Genomic DNA, 23,779 nt, shown 5'->3' with positions numbered 1-23,779 from the left:
TAGTGGACAGACCTCTGGGTAGCCTATGTATGGTGTTGGACACTCCTGTTTTGAGGTGTCGAAGATAAAGAAGCAGACAAGCTAGCGAAAGGGATCTGCTGTGTTATTACATAGAAAAAAACACACTTAAAGCGGCAATCAACAGTTGAAACGATAACAAAGCACTGATTTGCTACAAAGCTGAGGGATGGGACTGAAGAAATGGAACCACTCAAATTCATAGACAGAGCTATGGATGCAAGAACTGATCATCCTTGACATCACAATTTAGTTTTAACCATGTTTTGAGGCTATACAGTGTTTGTTTGCATTTACTTTGTTCACAGTACAGTAAAACAAGTTTATTTTGTGTGTTCTGATGCGGTACGACAGTTGAATTAAACTTATTTTTTAAGTATCAAATCAGTACATATCAGTAATTTATAAGTCCAAAAATGGATGTAGCTACTGCAGATTGCCCATTTAATATACTGTATGTGTAGAAATTCAAGACAACACATTGGCAGTCCCACAGCTCCAGAGTGTAAATTCCTCTTGGTAATGAGTTTGTCGTTCGGCAGTCAGCTGGGCTGTGCTCTGAGGATCATGTGCTCAGACAAATGGATAAGGCCCATTATTTGTCCTGGCCTCTGTTTTATGCCACTCCCCAGCCCCATGTGAAACAGTATGCGATTGTATGTCTTTGAGATGACATACCCTCCCAGGACTCAGGCCAAATGCATAAACAGATATTGCAATTGTTTAGCAACTTCCCCCTGAGGATGACCGTAAATGCTATTTTATTTCTGCAGGATTTTATGTTTGCATGGCATTTGGACTGCTATGCATTGCCTGGATATGTTCTGTATGGAAATCATTGAACATCCATGCTTTAGTTACAAGTAAACCAAAGTCGTATGCTGAAATGTCTAATCTTTTTAATAACAAACATATTACTTAAGTTATTGATTCTGGGGTCCACCAGTGACATTCTTCAACCTGTGTGCTTCCCCGCTAACTGTGATGAGAGTTCATCAGACAAAGGTGAGCGACCTCTACCAGGCCAGGACTTTTACTTTCTCCCTGCTTGACAAAAGATTTAAAGCTCCATGGTAAACAGGCAGCCCAGAGTTAGCCGGAAGCCAAAAACAGAGGTTGAAGTGAACATTGTTTTAATCTGACAAAGTTATATGACCATCACCTGTCAAGGCAAATCAAGCTAAAGCTTTCAGCAGAGCAGGGAAGTGTTGAGTGGTGAGTGATTGCGGGAGGGAAACAATACTGTGGGACATAGTTTGATGGTTTTTCCATGCAGCTTTGTTGTTTTCCAGTTACAGTTGGAGTTCTTTAGCTAGGAATTGGATCCCTAAAACAACTAGCTCCCCTCCCAGCTCAGATGGGGGTTCTGCCTGAACGATGACCTGTTACAACATTTTTTATTTGATTTTATAAAATTGTATTTCACCTTTATTTAACCAGGTAGGCTAGTTGAGAACAAGTTCTCATTTACAATTGCGACCTAGCCAAGATAAAGCAAAGCAGTTCGACACATACCACAACACAGAGTTACACATGGAATAAACAAACATACAGTCAATAATACAGTAGGGAAAAAAGTATATATACAGTGTGTGCAAATGAGGCAAGATAAGCGAGGTAAGGCAATAAAATAGACCATAGTGGCGAGGTAATTACGATATAGCAATTAAACACTGGAGTGAGATGTGCAGAAGATGAATGTGCAAGTAGAGATACTGGGGTGCAAAGGAGCAAAATAAATACAATATGGGGATGAGGTAGTTGGATGGGCTATTTACAGATGGGCTATGTACAGCTGCAATGATCTGCGAGCTGCTCTGACAGCTGTTGCTTGAAGTTAGTGAGGGAGATAAATCAAATGTATTTATATAGCCTCCTTAGATTAGCTGATATCTCAAAGTGCTGTACAGAAACCCGGCCTAAATCCCCAAACAGCAAGCGATGCAGGTGTAGAAGCACAGTGGCTAGGGAAAACTCCCTAGAAAGGCCAAAAAGGAAAAAACCTAGAGAGGAACCAGGCTATGAGGGGTGGCCAGTCCTCTTCTGGCTGTGCCGGGTGGAGATTATAACAGAACATGGCCAAGATGTTCAAATGTTCATAAATTACCAGCATGGTCAAATAATAATAATCACAGTAGTTGTCGAGGGTGCAACAGGTCAGCATCTCAGGAGTAAATGTCAGTTGGCTTTTCATAGCCGATCATTGAGAGTATTTCTACCGCTCCTGCTGTCTCTAGAGAGTTGAAAGCAGCAGGTTTGGGACAGGTTGCACATCCGGCAAACAGGTCAGGGTTCCATAGCCGCAGGCAGAACAGTTGAAACTGGAGCAGCAGCACGGCCAGGTGGACTGGGGACAGCAAGGAGTCATCATGCCAGGTAGTCCTAAGGCATGGTCCTAGGGCTCAGGTCCTCCGACAGAGAAAAATAAAGAATGAGAGAATTAGAGAGAGCATACTTAAATTCACAGAGGACACCTGATAAGACAGGAGAAATACTCCAGATATAACAGACTGACCCTAGCCCCCCGACACAAACAACTGCAGCATAAATACTGGGGGCTGAGACAGGAGGGGTCAGGAGACACTGTGACCCCATCCGATGATACCCCCGGACAGGGCCAAACAGGCTGGATATAACCCCACCAACTTTGCCAAAGCACAGCCCTCACACCACTAGAGGGATATCTTCAACCACCAACTTACCATCCTGAGACAAGGCTGAGTATAGACCACAAAGATCTCCGCCACGGCACAACCCAAGGGGGGGGTGCCAACCCAGACGGGAAGACCACTTCAGTGACTCAACCCACTCAAGTGACGCACCAGTGACTCAGCCCCTGTAATAGGGTTAGTGGCAGAGAATCCCAGTGGAGAGAGGGGAACCGGCCAGGCAGAGACAGCGAGGGCAGTTCGTTGCTCCAGAGCATTTTCCGTTCAACTTCACACTCCTGGGCCAGACTACACTCAATCATATGACCTACTGAAGAGATTAGTCTTCAATAAAGACTTAAAGGTTGAGACTGAGTCTCTCACGTGGATAGGCAGACCATTCCATAAAAATGGAGCTCTATCGGAGAAAGCCCTGCCTCCAGCTGTTTGCTTAGAAATTCTAGGGACAATTAGGAGGACTGTGTCTTGTGACCGTAGCATACGTGATACGTGTAGGTATGTACAGCAGGACCAAATCGGAAAGATAGGTAGGAGCAAGCCCATGTGAAGCTTTGTAGGTTAGCAGTAAAAACCTTTAAATCAGCCCTTGCCTTAACAGGAAGCCAGTGTAGGGAGGCTAACACAGGAGTAATATGATCAAATTTTGTGGTTCTAGTCAGGATTCTAGCAGCCATATTTAGCACTAACTGAAGTTTATTTAATGGTTTATCCGGGTAGCCGGAAAGTAGAGCATTGCAGTAGTCTAACCTAGAAGTAACAAAAGCATGGATACATTTTTCTGCATCATTTCTGGACAGAAAAGTTCAGATTTTTGCAATGTTACGTAGATGGAAAAAAGCTGTCCTTGAAACAGTCTTGATATGTTCGTCAAAAGAGAGATCAGGGTCCAGAGTAATGCCGAGGTCCTTCACAGTTTTATTTGAGACGACTGTACAACCATCAAGATTAATTTTCAGATTCAACAGAAGTTCTCTTTGTTTCTTGGGACCTAGAACAAGCATCTCTGTTTTGTCCGAGTTTAAAAGTAGAATGTTTGCAGCCATCCACTTCTTATGTCTGAAACACAGGCTTCCAGCGAGGGCAATTTTGGGGCTTCACCATGTTTCATTGAAATGTACAGCTGTGTGTCATCCGCATAGCAGTGAAAGTTAACATTATGTTTGAGAATTACATCCCCAAGAGGTCAAATATATAGTGAAAACAATAGTGGTCCTAAAACGGAACCTTGAGAAACACCGAAATTTACAGCTAATTTGTCAGAGAAGAAACCATCCACAGACACAAACTGATATCTTTCCGACAGATAAGCTCTAAACCAGGCCAGAACTTGTCCGTGTAGACCAATTTGGGTTTCCAATCTCTCCAAAAGAATGTGGTGATAGATGGTATCAAAAGCAGCACTAAGGTCTAGGAGCATGAGGACAGATGCAGATCCTCGGTCTGACGCCATTAAAAGGTAATTTACCACCTTCACAAGTGCAGTCTCAGTGCTATGATGGGGTCTAAAACCAGAGTGAAGCATTTCGTATACATTGTTTGTCTTCAGGAAGTCAGTGAGTTGCTGCACAACAGCTTTTTTTTTATTGAGAGGAATGGGAGATTGGATATAGGCTGATAGTTTTTTATATTTTCTGGGTCAAGGTTTGGCTTTTTCAAGAGAGGCTTTATTACTGCCACTTTTAGTGAGTTTGGTACACATCCGGTGGATAAAGATTAGAGTCTCCAGCTTCAGCGATTTTTGCAGTTCGTTCCAGTCATTGGCAGCAGAGAACTGGAAGGAAAGGCGGCCAAAGTAGGAATTGGATTTGGGGGTGACCAGTGAAATATACCTGTTGGAGCGCGTGCTGCGGTTGTTGCTGCTATGGTGACCAGTGAACTGAGATAAGGTGGGCTTTTACCTAGCAAAGACTTAGTTCTGTGTTTGTCTTGGCCATTTATCTATGTCAAGAATGTAGAGTCTCTATCTCACTAGATGGTTCTTCTACAGAGATTAGAGGATGATGGATGGAATGTTATTAATCATTTCATAATTAAGACAAAATCTCCCCAATTTCATGGTATACAATTGGTAGTTACAGTCTTGTCCCATTGCTGCAACTCCTGTACGGACTTGGAAGAGGTGAAGGTCGAGAGTCGTGCATCCTCTGAAACACATCCCACACTGCTTCTTGACACAACACCCGCCAGCCACACCAATGTGTATGAGGAAACACTGTACACCTGAGTACTGTGTCAGCTTGCACTGTGCCTGGCCCGCCACAGGAGCCACTAGTGCACGATGGAACAAGAACATCCTTGCCGGCCAAACCCTCCCATAACCCAGACGATGCTGAGCTGATTATGCGCCCCCCACATGGATCTCCCGGTGGCGGCCGGCTTTGACAGAGCCTGGACTTGAACCAGGATCTATAGTGGCACAGTGCCTTAGAACACTGCACCACTCAGGATGCCCCAATACTATTTTCTAATTTTAAACCCACTGAAAATCCAGTGTTTCTATGTCAAATAGTTTTGTTATATTTCAGTCTTCTGTGATGCATATAAAGTGTAATATTGGGTTGCAAACTCAAAATGAAATACATTTCAACTCTATATCTGACATGGTACAGGTATGTTCTTTTTTTAAAGCCCATAACCATGTGTGTGAGGTGTATACTTTTGTTTCAAAGTAGATTTATTTAAGACTACCAAAACCACTCTGTGACCCTGATTTAGCCCGCTGCAGTAAAAGGTAACTGAGGTGAAACATGTGCTTAGTGTTAGAGGATGATGACAGACACTACCATGTTGTAAGAAATAGGCCAACAGAACCAGGTAAAAGGATTGGTAGATTTTTTTTTTGAACAAACAAGGTATGATGGATTTGGTGAGCCCACTGAGCCAAGCGAGGGGAAGGTCATGTTGTAGACCGTGAGGTGACACCTGATTGGGCTTCCTGGCCTTTTGTCTGATGTTTGTGACATATTAGAGTGCACCTGCTCGTGGATGACATTTCTCTGCTCCTGCAACATGCACTCCCCCGCGTCACAGCTGCCAGGTGAGTGGAGCGATGATCGGCCCGGTGAGCTGGCAGAAAGTCAACCGGGTCCTGGTCATCTGTCCTGTCCTAACCCCACTCCAGAGCCCCGGTCTGGAAGACTCAGTGAAGATGAGTAATAACAGCTGACAGCTACTGATATGACTTTGTACTTGTCTTCCATGGAATACTTTGTACTTGTCTTCCATGGAATACCCTCCATACCAATGCAAGTGTAGACTGTTGAAGTTTGTATGATTCCTTGCTTATACAGTACTATGCATACATGCACAAATAAAATGAGTATGAAAGTGAAGTATCTCACTCCAACAATGGCCCCACATTGGATGGGCTGATTTCATCTGTCAGTCCTGTGGTCTGAGCACATGTTGCCCACTGGTTATGAGACATGCTTTGCATGGTGTGACTGTAATGTTATCCTGCCATTTGAGCTGGGTTTGTTCTGGTTGAGCTGGCTTGTGGGTTAAGATGTTGACACCATGTGTTCTGTGCATCAGGAGTCATGTACTGCATATAGTGTAGGAGTCTGGTCTACCAGACATTTTGAATGAGCTGCTGTTGATTTTTTTGTGGTTACAACACGGTTCCAAGGCAGAAGCACAGCACACACAAACTCGTCATCTGGCAATGCTATGTGTTAGGCCCCCTGCCAACACTGTTACAATGAAGCCTTGTCTATTATGCAACAGATCACCTTTCTCACGCAGGTCCCCAGTGCCACAGACACGAGTTGAGTCCACTTCTGTTTAGATGGCTACCTCTCAAGCGCCCAGCTGAAATGGAAGGCTGTATGAACTGAAGGCCTGCAGGCAGCTAGTCCCCTCCGATGTGTCATCTTGTCAACTAGTACATGAACACATGTAAGTGGCAGAATGAGGCCCTGATAGGATGTTAGAGCTGTCAGTGGGGCTATGGCTTTGATGCTTATACTGTATATTAAGCCGTGTTGACACGCTGGTTCTATTGGTCTGCCCACTACTGCTGACACTGGCCTTTGTGCATGCTGGTCTCACTGCCTGAGAGTTAACTACTGTACAGTTCTACATGTCTAAATAATGGCGTGGAAAATGATGTGCATCCCTTTGACTTTGCTAGCCTCTAGCTACATTTTGGCACAATGTTGGTAAGAGAGATTTGGATTTAAAAAACGTCAGTTTCAAACACATGAAAAATATGTTGTTTTTTGTTGTTGTTGAAGAAATAGGATGTGTAGTGTGATCGTAAAGTAAATGTCAACTTTATCTGCAGGCAATTGTAAGCAAACCCTGTGATTACATTTTTTTTCCTGCTTCCCTGAGCTAATAAAACCTCAAACGTAAAAACTGAAACGTGCATGTTTACACTAGTCTACACATTCTCTCACAGGGCCTCTTATATGTATGGTAATAATGTGGTAGTGCTTATGACTACTGTGTTTTCTTGACTTGTGTTTTATAATGTTGGAACCCTTCATCAGCCATTGAAAGGAGCAATGCAGTTGTGAGATGTTGCGATCTCATATTTGCTTGACATGCTCTCAGTCACTTGATTGCTGACATGAGTATGACAGGGCCATGTAACATCCACTGCCAGGGCGATTACACTCGGGCCGCCTGATGTTGACATTTTGGAGAGCTAATGAAGCTTCACCAGCGAGGGGAGGTGGATGGGCTCAATATAGGGCTGACTAAGTAAAGCAAACCAAACCCAAGGTTACAATAGAGTTCCCCACGTCATCTGACGGCTTAGTTATTGTTTGATGAATTTTGTAATCATCAGCCAGACTACCATAAGCATAGTTTCTGTAGATTTGATCATTAAATACTCATGGCTTGGAATAAATCTGCTGAGGTATATTAAGCGGATGCATGTTTCTGTGGATGTGCAAAGTCCCACATAGCAGGTCTTTTCTGCTTTCTTTCAATTTGTGATGTGTGAATTGCTAGCATTGCATAATGTGTGAATTGTTAGCATTGCATAATGTGTGAATTGCTAGCATTGCATAATGTGTGAATTGCTAGCTTTGCATAATGTGTGAATTGCTAGCATTGCATAATGTGTGAATTGTTAGCATTGCATACTGTGTGAATTGTTAGCATTGCATAATGTGTGAATTGTTAGCATTGCATAATGTGTGAATTGTTAGCTTTGCATACTGTGTGAATTGTCAGATTTGCATACGGTGTGAATTGTTAGTATTTCATAATGTGTGAATTGTTAGCATTTCATAATGTGTGAGGACTTTTCTTTTTTTTATTCCATGAAAATATAACTAATATTCTAGATTCATTACTTCATTTTCTGTAAGCATTAGTTAGCATGCGAGGGTCTATTTGAGTGAAGGTCAGAGTAGGGAAAATCCCCATCCATAAGTGTGGTCATCTTCTTCTGCCTTCGTGGTCGAAATTCTTGGGTATTTCCTGCTCAACCCCTTATATTTGCGATTGTGGCCTCCGGAGCTTTCTCACTCTCTCTCTGGGCTTCAGCAGCAGTTGGCTCTGCTTGTCCAAACAGGCCAGAGTCAATGAGGGAAAACAGTAAACTCACACCTTTCTGTGCTTCACCCCACTTCACATGCTCTGGCATTTCTGTTCACATTACCCACCAGACTAATTGTTGAAAGCAGTAGGACCACTTCTTTGGCCCAGCCATTAGTGTCAGAAGACCTGAGAGTTACTCCAACAGATAAAGGTGGAATTTCTGTCTTCCTCTGGTAACTAGTGATAAACACTAGATTTTCAGGTATGTGAATAAAGCTGAAAAGTTTCACCCCCAAAACTGTAAGGCCTTGATGGTCTCCTCAAACAAACAATCAGGAATCATGTTGAAATGGCACTTCCTTCATTTGAACCTTGTGGCCATTTGACTTACACACAAGCCATCCTTTGGTCTGGTGGATATGGGACTTTTCTGGTCCCTGTGAAAGAATGGGACACCGCTGATGTCTGTACTGTAACTCTACCCAGCAGCGCTCAGTGTGTCTGTCTTCAGCAGAGCATGAGGACTGCAGGCCGGGACAACCTGGACAAAAACAGGAACTTGATCTTCCTCCCAGTGTTACTACTGTGACTGTCTGGCTCAAACAAAATCATTCATTATTCTATGTCCTAACTGGAAGGGACCACAGATGTCATACCTTCTGATAAAAAAAGTATTTATCATCTACACAACATGAAATATTGTTCGTCCAGAAATGTATTTCCATAGAAATGATCTTTAATACATAAATGTTGATCCTGCAGACTTATATCAAAGACTCAGACAATGGTCTTGAGTGGGCATTGAGCTCATCTGCTCATACAAGTATTTGTATTTTCTTAGGTGGAAACTTTTTTGTTAATCATTAGGCCTGCATTCCATTGACATCTGTACTGCATGTAGCAGGTGAACAGCATTTTAATTCATAAAAAAAAACTCCTTACATTTTTATACTGATAATGAACAAACTTCATTATCACTGTGTTAATACACTTATTAATGATCTTACAGGAATCATATGTTGTTGTTGTAATCTCCCAGAGACTTTTGAATGGCAGCAGTACATTAGACAACACATGGTGATGATAGCGCTGGCTGAGATAGAGCATCCCTCCAGTCCCAAGTGCTCAGCCAGAATCAGCTATTTCCTGGCCAGCGTGAAGGAATGCCTCAGGTCCACACTCTAATTACAACAGCATTAAGTCCCTTGCAGGGGACAGATAGAGGGCCATGAGGATCTGACCAGTATTAAACGCTGCTTCTTTTTATCAAGTTGGAAGCTTGGCGAATCTACTTTTTATAGTCCTTTGATAGGACTGGAGGGAAATCAACTGTAAATAATCTGTCATACATTTTTTTCAGGATTATAAAGTAAAGGCATGGAAATTGCAAAGCACTGTTTAGAAGTTCAGACCTTCTCCCTTATAGGAATGTTTAGAATAATTTAGGCCCTTAGAGGCAAGTTACTGTCTCTCCCTTTTTAAGCAGGTCCCATGCAGTGCTTACCAAAGTTCTCCAAATGGATAATGTGCAGAAACCAGATACAGAGCTGGATATCTGTAATGTACTTAGGACACTGTTCGGCATGTGATGTTTTCAGATGTCACTAATCATTTTACTGATAGCAGCAGAAGCACTCGGCTGCTTGGTGATTCTCCAAACTGTGGGTGGCTCAGAAATGCACTTATGAAAGTCACTGAACGAGCAGCAGGACAGAATAGGGCTGCAATGACCTAGCAGACACAGCGGTTTGGCACTGTACCAACTATATACAGGTGCAGTGGATTTGTATATTTATTGGTACAGACCAAGAACATCCTAAGATTTGAGAAAGTTATCGAGTTACAGTTCACAAGTTTCTAAAGACAGTGGCGAGGGATGATTCAATCTTCATATCGTATTCTTGTAAATCTTTTTTGTTGCATAGATTTAATAATTTCAACAGCATAACACAGATATGATTCTATTTAGGCTACAGATGTTACTTGTTAAGGTAATATATGATTATCCAAACCAGCTCGGATTCAGTTTGTTTATGGGGTTTGTGCTTCAGGATAGGAGAGGTTTGTTGTTTTAACCTTCAGAGTTTTTTGGCACACCACATAAATGCCCGGCAGCTCAATTTGGCTCAGCACGAAACTTCCAGGTTATGTAGCATTTGATGTGGTCTGTGGAGTAGTTTAAAAGTCCTTTATGTCTTTTCCAGACAGCAACACATTGTTCTAAACCTGCTGTTTTCTGCATTGTGAAAGTAGCTGAAATGTTGAGTTTTTGACAGAAATTTGCTTTGACGGCACCGGGCTAGATTTCACTCTCTGTCGAGTCCATGGCTTATCCAGCGAGGAGCAGGCCCAGGTGTTTGAATTGAAAATACACCTTGCGGCGGAGAAAGGTGCTGACCCGTAGAACATTATTGTGAGAGACTGCTAGACTGCACTGTCAGGGGCAGAGGATGAAATGGGAAGACAAAGGGACATCCTGAGCACTGCTAGCTAATGTTATCCTCTTCAAACAGGCTCAGCCTACTCCTCTTTTCTGTGGTAAGAATGCCTGTGATAGCTGACTAGTGACACTGGGGCCAAACTAAATAGAAGGCTTTAAGTGCCGTAAGGTTATTGATGTGTCTGTTTGCTTGGCTATATATTAGTCATATTTGTGTCTGCAAAGTACCACCTCAATGCTTTGCACAGCAAGAAAGCTTTAAGGCCGGGCAGAAAATGTAGTTCTTATAACAAACTGCTGTCATGACAGATTGTTCAGATGCAGGATCTTAATTTGACCAGTTTCTCACAGAAGGAAAATAGTCCTTCAGCAACAGGGAATGTGAATTATTGTGTGTATTATTTATAATGGGCATTTTTGTAGGGGTTGATATATTTTCTGTTAGGTTAAATCAATTCTGAAATGTTCAAATGGAAATTACAAACTTTAGAAGCCTTTTTAATTCAACCTCAAATACACTACATGTTTGCATTTCAGCTATGCAGGACATTTCCTGCAACAACAGGGTGATCACGTTTGTTTTGCTGGCAGTTGTTTTGTTACTGGGAAACTGTGAGAATAAGGCGTGTCTGTTTCTACATAAACTATGAATAATAATGATAAATAAGTAGTAGGTAGTTTCACTATGATTTTGAATATCTGGAAATGATAGGTTTATTACAGATAGCATATCTTATGTTCTAATATCATAATGAAGCTCTCATTTGTTTGCCACTTCACTGTTCTTTTGTTACAGTTTGTTCAAATGGACTTGATACACTCCAACAATAGTATCCTAATGCAGGGCAATAGCTCTACCAAGGTTGTGTCTTCGAGCTACATTAGATTGTACAGAAGCAGACAGTAGACTGTATTATTCTCTTTGGCATGTCCATTAGTGCACTGCAGTACCCTGATCTCTTCATGGCCTTTAACTGCAGGCTTTAATTGGGTTTGTATGATCAGGCCAGTTATTAGAATAGCAGTGTCTGCTGCCCACTGTGATGCTGTTACACAGAGGAGCTGTCAGTACTACAGAGGCTCTGAATGAATGGAGCCATCACCCTCAGCCGTGTCCAGCTGAATCTGAACAGCCACATAATTAACACTGTTGACGCCTGGCTCCTTTCAAAGCACTGCCTGCCTGTCCCTGCCTGCCATTCCGGCGTCTACAGTTGCCTTTTGTCACAGAGGCCTGTCGCTATGTCCTCAACGCATCACAGTCAATGGTCACATCTAATTATTTTTCCAGAGAAGATTACTTGAATAGCTATGTTTCCATTATGGCATATGATAGATAGTACAGAGTTAGTTGGTGGGAATGAAAGAGTTAAGCAGTCAAAGTTCAAGATGCTGGTATTGTCTTTGATCTTTGGAACTCATCATAGGTTGATGTGTGAGACAGATTTATTTCTTGGCACAGCAATCAATTTATCCGTCACGCTTCACTCTGATCCCTTTTGAGCCGTAATGAAAACAGACCTGGGTCCTTGTGAATGTCTCCCAACTCAGTGATGGTTGAGTGGAATGGAGATATACCCCAACACCACACACCATCAGCTCGATCAACAGCTGAAAGAACGTGTGTTTAGATCCCGTAACCTGGGGGGTTAGGCAAGGGACGGGCTGTTCTCTCTGTTTAAGAGGGTAGATGCTGATGGTTGTAAGGCAGGATGACAGAGGGAGGAGACCCTGCTGGGTGGTTTGGAGGCCTCATTAGAACAGGGGTCCGCTGTACAGAGCCATGCTCTGTCCTATTGATAGGGATGACCCAGAGAATATACCAGTAGTCTCTGTACCAGGCCTAGCCAATGGGATCATATAGCAATGTATGCCTAGGAACCAGCACGTTACAAGGACATACTGTATCTGAAACCGTTTCAGAGAATATATCACAGCAGTACAATTGATCCTCAGTTCTCTGTTCAGGTGTTTATTTATACGTGGCTAATTTGTACCATATGACATATATTTTCTAACTAATGTTTACTGTACAAAGTTTTCAATGCTAAATTATATTATATTTAGAATTCCTCTTTCTTAAAATGTAACAGTGTTTATATTTCCCTCCAGGACACTAAGCATAGCGGCTGATGCAGTAGTCTGTCGCCATGGCCTCAGATGCAAGTCACATGTTGGAGGCGGCCTTGGAGCAAATGGATGACATCATCGCAGGTAAAAGTGATTAATTGTCTCTTCCTACTACATCTAATACATTATCCCACAGTTTATTATGGTTTTTTGATTCACCATTGAAAAGATCTGTGTATTTTCACATGACTCTGACGTCAATTTGGAATATAAAACAAACTTGAGAAACTAGTTCACTTCTTTTGAAAGAAAGGTCCTTGCCTCATTATACTGTCTTTGTACACAGTGATTGGTTCAGGTGACATACCTTATATCAAACAGGTTTAACTGCTGGCGTGTGTGGGCTTGAAACACACCATGCCACTGCCAGACAGGTAAAAGCTGAGAAACGGAGTAAAACTAAGTAGACTAAGCAAGGCTACCCTGTAAAGAAATTAGGTCCTGAATAAAACATCAGATCAGCCCTGCCTGTGACACACAGGAGGCTGCTGAGGGGAGGACGGCTCATAATAATGTCTGGAATAGAGCATATGGAATAACATCAAACATATGGAAACCATGTGTTTGATGTATTTAATACCATTCCACTTAATCATTACCACGAGCCCATCCTGCCTAGTTAAGGTTCCACAAACCTCCTGTGCTGTAATAATTCCATAGACATTCAAACCAGTAGATAGTCTCTAGCGCTGACGTCATCCACGTATTCCCATGGAACACTCCCAATGCTGCATGAAGTGGATCATATTGAATTTGAAATGGGTCATATTGCTGAATGGATCTGAATGGCACAAAAAAAAAGGATCACGGTGAAAGTGGCCGAAACTAGCAAAGGATCATGGTCGATGTGGTTGTTTTCATCCTGCCTGAGAGAGCCTCCTCCCTCGTAGCCTACCGGCCAATGATTGGTCTATGTCAGCACATGGTCCTGTGTGATGACAAACCTTCTTGTCAGAATGAATCACTATTTAATTAAATATCTCGATTTGTAGCAAACTTTTAAAGAATTTACAGTGGGCATTAAACTGATCATAACAAACACATTTTAGAGCCTAAAACTTTTGGGACTGACGATCATCATTTTCGTAGGCTTTCAACGGCAGACCAGAGCTTTTGGCACCGCTAGGTTGCTATGCGGTAATAGACCAGCAGAGCTCGTGACTTCCCACTCTAGACTGGACACTGGGGGCCTGGACAGTTCCCTCAGACTGTTTACTATAGACTCCATAGACCTGAACTAAGATGGGTTTGTAACACGTTAGACGGAATGCATTTTCAATTCCATTGAAGTCTTACTTTTTAAGTAAAATTCTAAACATCAGATTAGATTATTACATTTACTTGTTTTAGAAAATATTGTAATTAGTATAACAATTTAGTAAATAGGAGCAAAATGTTATTTTTCCCATATATGTAGGCTACATTAGCCTACATTCTGTGGTCCCCATGAACAGAATACTAGACCCACAAGACTAAGCCACACGGTCAGATAAAACATTAACATGATACACACTGTGATAATGTGATAATATATTCCATTCAGCAGACGCTTTATCCAAAAAGGGCATTATCATAATTTTCACAATTTCAGAGTTTTATTTCCACCTCACAGTTAGGAAATATATTTTTTTTTAAATCATGTTTTTGGCTTATTTACAGGTGAAATTAGATCAGTCTGTTCTGTTATGATGTTCTCCCAAAATATGAGTGTGTTTTAATGGCATGTTCCTCTTTCTTGCATGTACACTATGAGTCCTATTTAGGGAATCTATGCAGTATTAGTATGGTGGAAGGCACAGTCAAACATGGATAGTGTGTGTGGGCGTGTGTGTGTGGGCGTGTGTCTGTGTGTGTGGGGGCATGTGCCCACATCCATTTGTGTGTGTGTGTGGCTGTTAAATTAGGGGCAAGAATTTGTAGGGGGTTGGGCTGAGCTCCCTGCAGCAAGCTCAGCTATTGCCAACATGATTGAACTAATAAAGGGTTCATGTTTAATGCAGTCGGTCATCTAAATAGAATGTGGGGGATGAAGCTCAACATGCCAGTTTGTGACTAAACGGATCAACAGAACAACTCAATGCTACATCAGTCTCTGTGGAGAGTGAAAGACATGACACTCTGACAGCCGTTGGAATTGACCACAGAGTTTGACTTAGCCTTCTGTATTAGTGATGCGTGGGTTGACTCATAACCCGCTGTCCCCGCCGTTATATTCACGGGGCGGGCGGGTTTAGGGTGGATTTATGATCATGATATATTGTGTGGATGAGAGGAAAAAGGGGAGAGGAAAAGAAAGAAAAAGAGGGAAAAAAATGCCTATAAAATGTATTTCTATCTATGGGCTACATTGAGCTTTTTATTTCATCATTTTAGGCTATCGGGCATTACTGCGTAAACCTAAACGGTTGGAGTTTAATTCAATAAGAGAAAAGCTGTGAAAGGAGAGTTGAAAATAAAGAGAAGGGAGGGCCAGAAATGTAATGTTAGGGAAAGATTTGGTGAAGTGATAAAAGAGCATGATGGAAGTCCCGCGGCTATGATATATGTGATGATTGTGAGACGCTATACAAATTCAACAGTCACAAGATGGCGACTTCAAATAGGCCTTTGTCACGTTTTTAAAATTTGTTTTATTCTATTTAAACTTTATTTAACTAGGCAAGCCAGTTAAGAACAAATTCTTATTTACAATGACGGCCTACCAAAAAGCAAAAGGCCTCTTGCGGGGACAGGGGCCTGGGATTAAAAAATATATATAAATACACTATAAATATAGGAGAAAACACACATCACGACGAGAGACAACACAACACTACATGAAGAGAGACATAAGACAACAACATAGCAAGGCAGCAACACATGGCAACACAACATAACAACATGGTAGCAACACAACATGGTAGCAGCACAGAACATGGTACAAACATTGTTGGGCAAAGTCAACAGCACAAAGGTCAAGAGGGTAGAGACAACAATACATCACACAAAGCAGCCACAACTGTCAGTAAGAGTGTCCATGATTGAGTCTTTGAATGAATAGATTGAGATAAAACTGTCCAGTTTGAGTGTTTGTTGCAGCTCGTTCCATTCGCTAGCTGCAGCGAAATGAAAAGAGGAGTGACCCAGGGATGTGTGTGCTTTGGGGACCTTTAGCAGAATGTGACTGGCAGAAGAGGTGTTGTAGTCAAGGGAATTGTAGCCTACTGTTCAGCAGTGGCGTGTATTCATGGATGTCAAGAGAAGCCAGGCTTCCCCAAAAAATGTACTAAGAAAAAAATAAGACAAATTATATTCGGTTATCAGTCGTCATTCTGTATTTCATGTGTCACATATCAGTTTGCAAACAATGTAAAAAAAACATATATATATATATATAATTGAGTTAATTAAGCCGCCTATAAACATGGTCTCTTTTGTTTTATTGAGTAAGGCAGCTCCATATTGCAGGTGTTTCAGTGCTTTCTGTGGTAATGTTCTGTCACTCATGGGGACACTACGTCACCGCCAAGTCTAAAGGTAGACCTCGAAAATTCTAGCCATAGAGTTACATTAGAAGTGCCCATCCAAGAAGGCTCAATGTCATTGACCACAGATAAAATTGTGTCAAATTATGTTATATGTACAGTAGCTTTGATTGGACATGTCAACATCATAGTTTCAAAATCTTAGCTAGCAGTCATCATCATGAATCAAGTCGACAATCTACTGGCAAATCCTTTTTAATCCTTGTCATATGAAGAGAAATAATGAAGATAAATGACAGATAAAACGTATCGGTGCTCATCAGCCATTGGACATAAACATTACACAGCAAGTTGGGAATCACAAATTCAACAATGAGTGGTTTGGAAGGAATCAGTGGCTGTGTGGTCCCAAACCTGGGATTAAGGGGCTCTGTTCCAAGTTTAAAATGATAAACATCCAACATTGCCAATGCTGTCAGTGAAGCATGAACACTCAAAATAACTGTTAACTTGGAACTGCGAAAACTTGACTTCAGTGAGTTCAAGACAACTGGGACCTCGGGAATAAATTAGCTCCGACTGGGAAAATACGTTTTGAACGGACATCCAACTCGGAATTGTAAATCAGGCCTCTTTCTAGAGCTACGACCTGAAGATCAATGACGTCATCATAATTCGAAGGACCGGCGCACCACCTTCCTGTTTAAGTGAGTACAGCACGACAAGGTGAGTCCAAAAATGTATTCTAATACTGCTGCGTAAATTATGTAATATGCCATGAAAATATGTATACTGTAGCTAAGAAAGTAATACTAAGAGTATATTGTGTAGTAAGATGTTAGTAGACCATGTGCCTCACCCTAATAATTTGGTCTATTTACCCCTCTTAATTTTGCCTACTGTTCTGACTTGGTGGTGCATATGTAGCCTATAATCTGTTTTAGAGAAATGTAATCATTGAATATTGTAAGAGCTTTCATTGTCTGCTTATATGCCCCCATTATTTATCCTACGGTTCTGACTAGGTGTACAGGGAGAACACTGTAAGAACGGCCCATGTTCTGAATGCTGTCGCTGTACATTTCAAAAGTGCTGAGCAAAACGTTATATTGACTACTTCCATCCTAGCTCGCTCATTAATGACTTAATCGAAATTACGGATTGCTTTTTATCCAATTGTAGTCCCCTTATACCATAGTTTGTACATCTCAATTGTCATTAGAAACCACATTTGTTTAAGCATGTCAGCCATATCAGCTATGTTTTTTTAAAGGCAGTAAATGAGGCTGAATGAACTGTTTCGCTGCCAGACAAGGCTCCACTGATATCCAGGTGTAGCAGTGGTAAGATGTTGGGACTGCTGTTTGGACAGCTTTATGTAGGCCCTTTGTGGGCACCGTTTGTCACCGTTATAGTGAAATTAATCTATTGTTTAGTGTTGTGTTGTGGCTTTGCTGGCATGCAATCCACTTTTTTCTTTTTTTGCCCCTCCAAGATTTACATGCTAAAATCACCACTGGAAGAATGGACAGCCACATGATATTTAGCTTATTGTTTTTGGTATCTTTTAGTTGTCACTGTATTAGACTAAGCATAGGTGATTTGATGATGTTGAAATGTAGAAGTTGAAATGGTGCTGGAATAGTGGAGGCAGCTCCTGTTTTAGTGGAGGCAGCTCCTGACTTGCGAAAAAAAACTCTAGACCACCTTCACTCCACACACAGAGATGCATACAAAGCTCTCCCCCGCCCTCCATTTGGCAAATCTGACCATAATTCTATCAAATCAAATCAAAGTTTATTTGTCACGTGCGCCGAATACAACAGGTGTAGACCTTACAGTGAAATGCTTACTTACAGGCTCTAACCAATGGTGCAGGGGAAAAAAATGTGTGTGTGTGTGTGTGTGTGTGTGTGTGTGTGTGTGTAAGTAAAGAAATAAAACAACAGTAAAAATACATTTGAAAATAAGAGTAGCAAGGCTATATACAGACACCTGGTAGTCAGGCTTATTGAGGTAGTATGTACATGTAGGTATCGTTAAAGTGACTGTGCATATATGATGAACAGAGAGTAGCAAAAGCGTAAAAGGAGGGGTTGGCGGGTGGTGGGACACAATGTAGATAGCCCGGTTAGCCAATGTGCGGGAGCACTGGTTGGTCGGGCCATTTAGGTAGTATGTACATGAATGTATAGTTAAAGTGACTATGCATATAAGATAAACAGAGAGTAGCAGCAGCGTAAAAGAGGGGTGCTCTTAAACGCAAATAGTCCGGGTAACCATTTGGTTACCTGTTCAGGAGTCTTATGGCTTGGGGGTAAAAACTGTTGAGAAGCCTTTTTGTCCTAGACTTGGCACTCTGGTACCGATTGCCATGCAGTAGTAGAGAGAACAGTCTATGACTGTTGTGGCTGGGGTCTTCGACAATTTTTAGGGCCTTCCTCTGACACCGCCTGGTGTAGAGGTCCTGGATGGCAGGCATCTTTGCCCCACCCGGCCAGGTCTCTGACCTCCTCCCTATAGGCTGTCTCGTCGTTGTCGTGATCAGAACTACCATTGTTGTGTCGTCAGCAAACTTAATGAAGGTGTTGGAGTCGTTCCTGGCCATGCAGTCGTGGGTGAACAGGGAGTACAGGAGAGGACTGAGCACGCACCCTTGGGGAACTCCAGTGTTGAGGATCAGCGTGGCAGATGTGTTGTTCCCTACCATCACCACCTGGGGGCGGCCTGTCAGGAAGTCCAGGATCCAGTTGCAGAGGGAGGTGTTTAGTCCCAAGATCCTTAGCTTGGTGATGAGCTTTGAGGGTACTATAGTGTTGAACGCTGAGCTGTAGTCAATGAACAGCATTCTCACATAGGTATTCCTTTTGTCCAGGTGGGAAAGGGCAGTGTGGAGTGCCTCCAGTATTTATGCTGCAGTAGTTTATGTGTCGGGGGGCTAGGGTCAGTTTGTTATATCTGGAGTACTTCTCCTGTCCTATTCGGTGTCCTGTTTGAATTTAAGTGTGCTCTCTCTAATTCTCTCTTTCTTTCTTTCTCTCTCTCGGAGGACCTGAGCCCTAGGACCATGCCTCAGGAATACCTGACATGATGACTCCTTGCTGTCCCCAGTCCACCTGGCCGTGCTGCTGCTCCAGTTTCAACTGTTCTGCCTTATTATTATTGGACCATGCTGGTCATTTATGAACATTTGAACATCTTGGCCATGTTCTGTTATAATCTCCACCCGGCACAGCCAGAAGAAGACTGGCCACCCCACATAGCCTGGTTCCTCTCTAGGTTTCTAGGGAGTTTTTCCTAGCCACCGTGCTTCTACACCTGCATTGCTCGCTGTTTGGGGTTTTAGGCTGGGTTTCTGTACAGCACTTTGAGATATCAGCTGATGTACGAAGGGCTATATAAATAAATTTGATTTGATTTGAATAGAGATTGCATCATCTGTGGATCTGTTTGGGCGGTATGCAAATTGGAGTGGGTCTAGGGTTTTTGGGATAATGGTGTTGATGTGAGCCGTCCAGAACAGCTGATGCTCTCATGCATGCCTCAGTGTTGCTTGCCTCGAAGGAAGCATAGAAGTGATTTAGCTCGTCTGGTAGGCTTGTGTCACTGGACAGCTCGCGGCTGTGCTTCCCTTTGTAGTCTGTAATAGTTTGCAAGCCCTGCCACATCCTTAGAGCGTCGGAGCCGGTGTAGTATGATTCAATCTTAGTCCTGTATTGATGCTTTGCCTGTTTGATGGTTCGTCGCAGGGCATAGCGCGATTTCTTGTAAGGGTTAGAGTTCTGCACCTTGAAAGCGGTAGCTCTACCCTTTAGCTCAGTGTGAATGTTGCCTGTAATCCATGGCTTCTGGTTGGGGTATGCACATACAGTCACTGTGGGGACAACGTCCTCAATGCACTTATTTGTAAAGCCAGTGACTGATGTGGTGTATTCCTCAATGTCATCGGAAGAGTCCCGGAACATGTTCCAGTCTGTGATAGCAAAGCAGTCCTGTAGTTTAGCATCTGCTATTACCTAAATTACAATAGATTGCCATAGATTTTCTGTTAATTACCAAAATTACTGAAGATTCTGGTAACTTTAGTAAAATACCGGTAGATTGACAATCCTAGTCACAGCAGTGTTTTATAGTGTAAATCTACATCTTGTCTGAGATTCATGCCATTGGTCTTTCTCTTTTTGTCAATTCACCATGACAAGAGATCGGGATCAACAGTCACCTTCACTGATCAAGGTGAAAACAAGTTAACCTCAAGGTCTAAATCAGGATATTCACAAGTTAATCATTGCTATTACCACAATAAGATCTGGTCAATAACAATTAAAGTTAATTACTTTACTGTTGCCAAACATGATCTCATATGCAGCCTTGAGTTTCAAGGACTACAAATAGAATAGAATCTAAATGTAATTACTGCAAGGAATCCCAATCATCAACAAGGCATTAGTCCCAATCATCAGCCATATTTTGAGATACTGGTCTGATTACATTTGAGTATTAGGACATCGTTTTCCGTAATAGTATATGCTGGAAATATCTCTGAAAGGCACTTGACATTTAATATAATATGCAGGTAATGAGTTGCTGCAACAGTGATGGACTTGAAAATATGCCACCTACTGGTTATTGCTGGAGCATCTGAATCAGCTGAGAGATACTCTATTATTATAATCTTGAGTTGAATAATTGGTTTCTTTGTGTTTTTCACTTATTGTCAATTTATTTTAGGATAATAAAAATGTGTTATATGGATAGTAGTTGGAAACCTCAACCAACTCCAAACCATGCTCACACAAAGAGAAGTAAGTTCTACACTACTGTAGAACTGAGCTGGCCTGGTAACTTGTTTCAGGCATTTTATTGAACAAATATGTTTTGTATCAGGCATGTGATCTGAATAAAGCTGATTATATACTAGATATTAGATGAACAATAAACAGGGCTATTTGGCTGTAGATACCCATAGTTATTATATTTTTAGCGAGATGCAGTTGAGCATGCGTGAATAATCCGTTCCTCTCTGTGTTTGTATGCGCATTGGCCCTCAGGCAGGCACAGGCTTATTTACAGAAAATCGAGTTTTTTTTCTACATCGTGTTCTTCTTAAATTTTCCTCAAAGTCAAGCCAACCAAAGCATGCACTCAATGTACCATAGTTTCTTTGTAGGTTTTTCTTTTAGTGAAAAGAAGGCTGTTTGTATACATGGATATGGACTGGTCCCAGATCTGTTTGTGCTGCATGACATTGGCCATTGGCAAGACGGCACACACAGATCTGGGATCAGGCTAGTCCTACCAAGATTACCGGTTTTTCCTTTCAATTAAGACCTAGACAAGCAGGTGAGGGGAGTTTTTTTTTACTAATCAGTGACATTCATTTTTCAATCAAGTACAAGGGAGGAGCGAAAACCCGCAGACACTCGGCCCTCTGTGGAATGAGTTTGACACATGTATTAGCCGGGGGACAGAAACATGTAACACCTCTGCCCACAGGCCCAGGTGACCTTATGGCCCACCCCAGTATCATAGGAATGGTGAGGTCATTTTCAGATCATTGTAGATACACTCTCACAGGCTTCTAGGGCATATAGGCATTCCCTGGTCTTAACCAGATGAAGTATTTTACCATGGCCTTATCAATGTCCTCTTTCCAGGACTGTCTTATAGGTCACATCATTTCTAGTTACATAATGACAAAACAAAGGAAATATATTGGCTTGTTCTGCCTCAATCTGATGCTAGTGTAAAGTAGGCTAATAGGAAAAGGGAGGGTGAAGTGTATTGGAGCATTAAGATGCCATGATGATACACTGCTGCTCTGATCCTCTCTATGATCTGGGATTAGCTGCCAAATGTAAGCTCTCTTCTTTCAGGCTCCACACCTTCCACTTGTTGCTCTAAACCAGGGCTCTCCAACCCTGTTCCTGGAGAGCTACCCTCCTGTAGGTTTTAACGCCAACTATCAGGTCTCAGGTATGACCCAGATGCAGACTGTCGAAGTAACAAAAGTATTTATAGTACGGGGGCAGGCAAACAACAGGTTAAGGACAGGCAGATGTCAGTAATCCAGAAAGAGTGCAACAGGTCCAGAACGGCAGGCAGTCTCAGGACAGGCAGAGGTCAGTAATCCAGAAAGTGTGCAACAGGTCCAGAACGGCAGGCAGTCTCAGGGCAGGCAGAGGTCAGTAATCCAGAAAGTGTGCAACAGGTCCAGAACGGCAGGCAGTCTCAGGGCAGGCAGGGGTCAATAATCCAGAAAGAGTGCAACAGGTCCAGAACGGCAGGCAGTCTCAGGACAGGCAGAGGTCAGTAATCCAGAAAGAGTGCAACAGGTCCAGAACGGCAGGCAGTCTCAGGGCAGGCAGAGGTCAGTAATCCAGAAAGTGTGCAACAGGTCCAGAACGGCAGGCAGTCTCAGGGCAGGCAGGGGTCAATAATCCAGAAAGAGTGCAACAGGTCCAGAACGGCAGGCAGTCTCAGGGCTGACCTTATGGCCCACCCCAGTATCATAGGAATGGTGAGGTCATTTTCAGATCATTGTAGATACACTCTCACAGGCTTCTAGGGCATATAGGCATTCCCTGGTCTTAACCAGATGAAGTATTTTACCATGGCCTTATCAATGTCCTCTTTCCAGGACTGTCCTATAGGTCACATCATTTCTAGTTACATAATGACAAAACAAAGGAAATATATTGGCTTGTTCTGCCTCAATCTGATGCTAGTGTAAAGTAGGCTAATAGGAAAAGGGAGGGTGAAGTGTATTGGAGCATTAAGATGCCATGATGATACACTGCTGCTCTGATCCTCTCTATGATCTGGGATTAGCTGCCAAATGTAAGCTCTCTTCTTTCAGGCTCCACACCTTCCACTTGTTGCTCTAAACCAGGGCTCTCCAACCCTGTTCCTGGAGAGCTACCCTCCTGTAGGTTTTAACGCCAACTATCAGGTCTCAGGTATGACCCAGATGCAGACTGTCGAAGTAACAAAAGTATTTATAGTACAGGGGCAGGCAAACAACAGGTTAAGGACAGGCAGAGGTCAGTAATCCAGAAAGAGTGCAACAGGTCCAGAACGGCAGGCAGTCTCAGGACAGGCAGAGGTCAGTAATCCAGAAAGTGTGCAACAGGTCCAGAACGGCAGGCAGTCTCAGGGCAGGCAGAGGTCAGTAATCCAGAAAGTGTGCAACAGGTCCAGAACGGCAGGCAGTCTCAGGGCAGGCAGGGGTCAATAATCCAGAAAGAGTGCAACAGGTCCAGAACGGCAGGCAGTCTCAGGACAGGCAGAGGTCAGTAATCCAGAAAGAGTGCAACAGGTCCAGAACGGCAGGCAGTCTCAGGGCAGGCAGAGGTCAGTAATCCAGAAAGTGTGCAACAGGTCCAGAACGGCAGGCAGTCTCAGGGCAGGCAGGGGTCAATAATCCAGAAAGAGTGCAACAGGTCCAGAACGGCAGGCAGTCTCAGGGCAGGCAGGGGTCAGTAATCCAGAAAGAGTGCAACAGGTCCAGAACGGCAGGCAGTCTCAGGGCAGGCAGGGGTCAGTAATCCAGAAAGAGTGCA

The 23,779-nt window shown here is 42.7% G+C and overlaps 1 protein-coding gene across 8 annotated transcripts in view; it reads left to right on the top strand.

Moving 5' to 3' along the window:
* ppfibp2b (PPFIA binding protein 2b) overlaps nt 1-23,779 on the top strand; it is an 87,122-nt gene that overhangs the window by 7,794 nt on the left and 55,549 nt on the right. For all 8 annotated transcript variants that reach the window (XR_004204759.1, XM_031801070.1, XM_031801065.1 and 5 more), the window contains exon 2: nt 12,736-12,837. Coding sequence is in view for 7 of the 8 variants with exons in the window: in XM_031801070.1 (XP_031656930.1) it covers nt 12,774-12,837 (64 nt within the window). In the remaining variant the exon portion in view is untranslated. The remainder of the gene's footprint in view (nt 1-12,735; nt 12,838-23,779) is intronic.

This window comes from Oncorhynchus kisutch, linkage group LG22, assembly GCF_002021735.2.
Source record: "Oncorhynchus kisutch isolate 150728-3 linkage group LG22, Okis_V2, whole genome shotgun sequence".
NCBI classification, from domain to species: Eukaryota; Metazoa; Chordata; class Actinopteri; order Salmoniformes; family Salmonidae; genus Oncorhynchus; species Oncorhynchus kisutch.
This window is presented reverse-complemented; position numbering and strand designations above follow the sequence as displayed.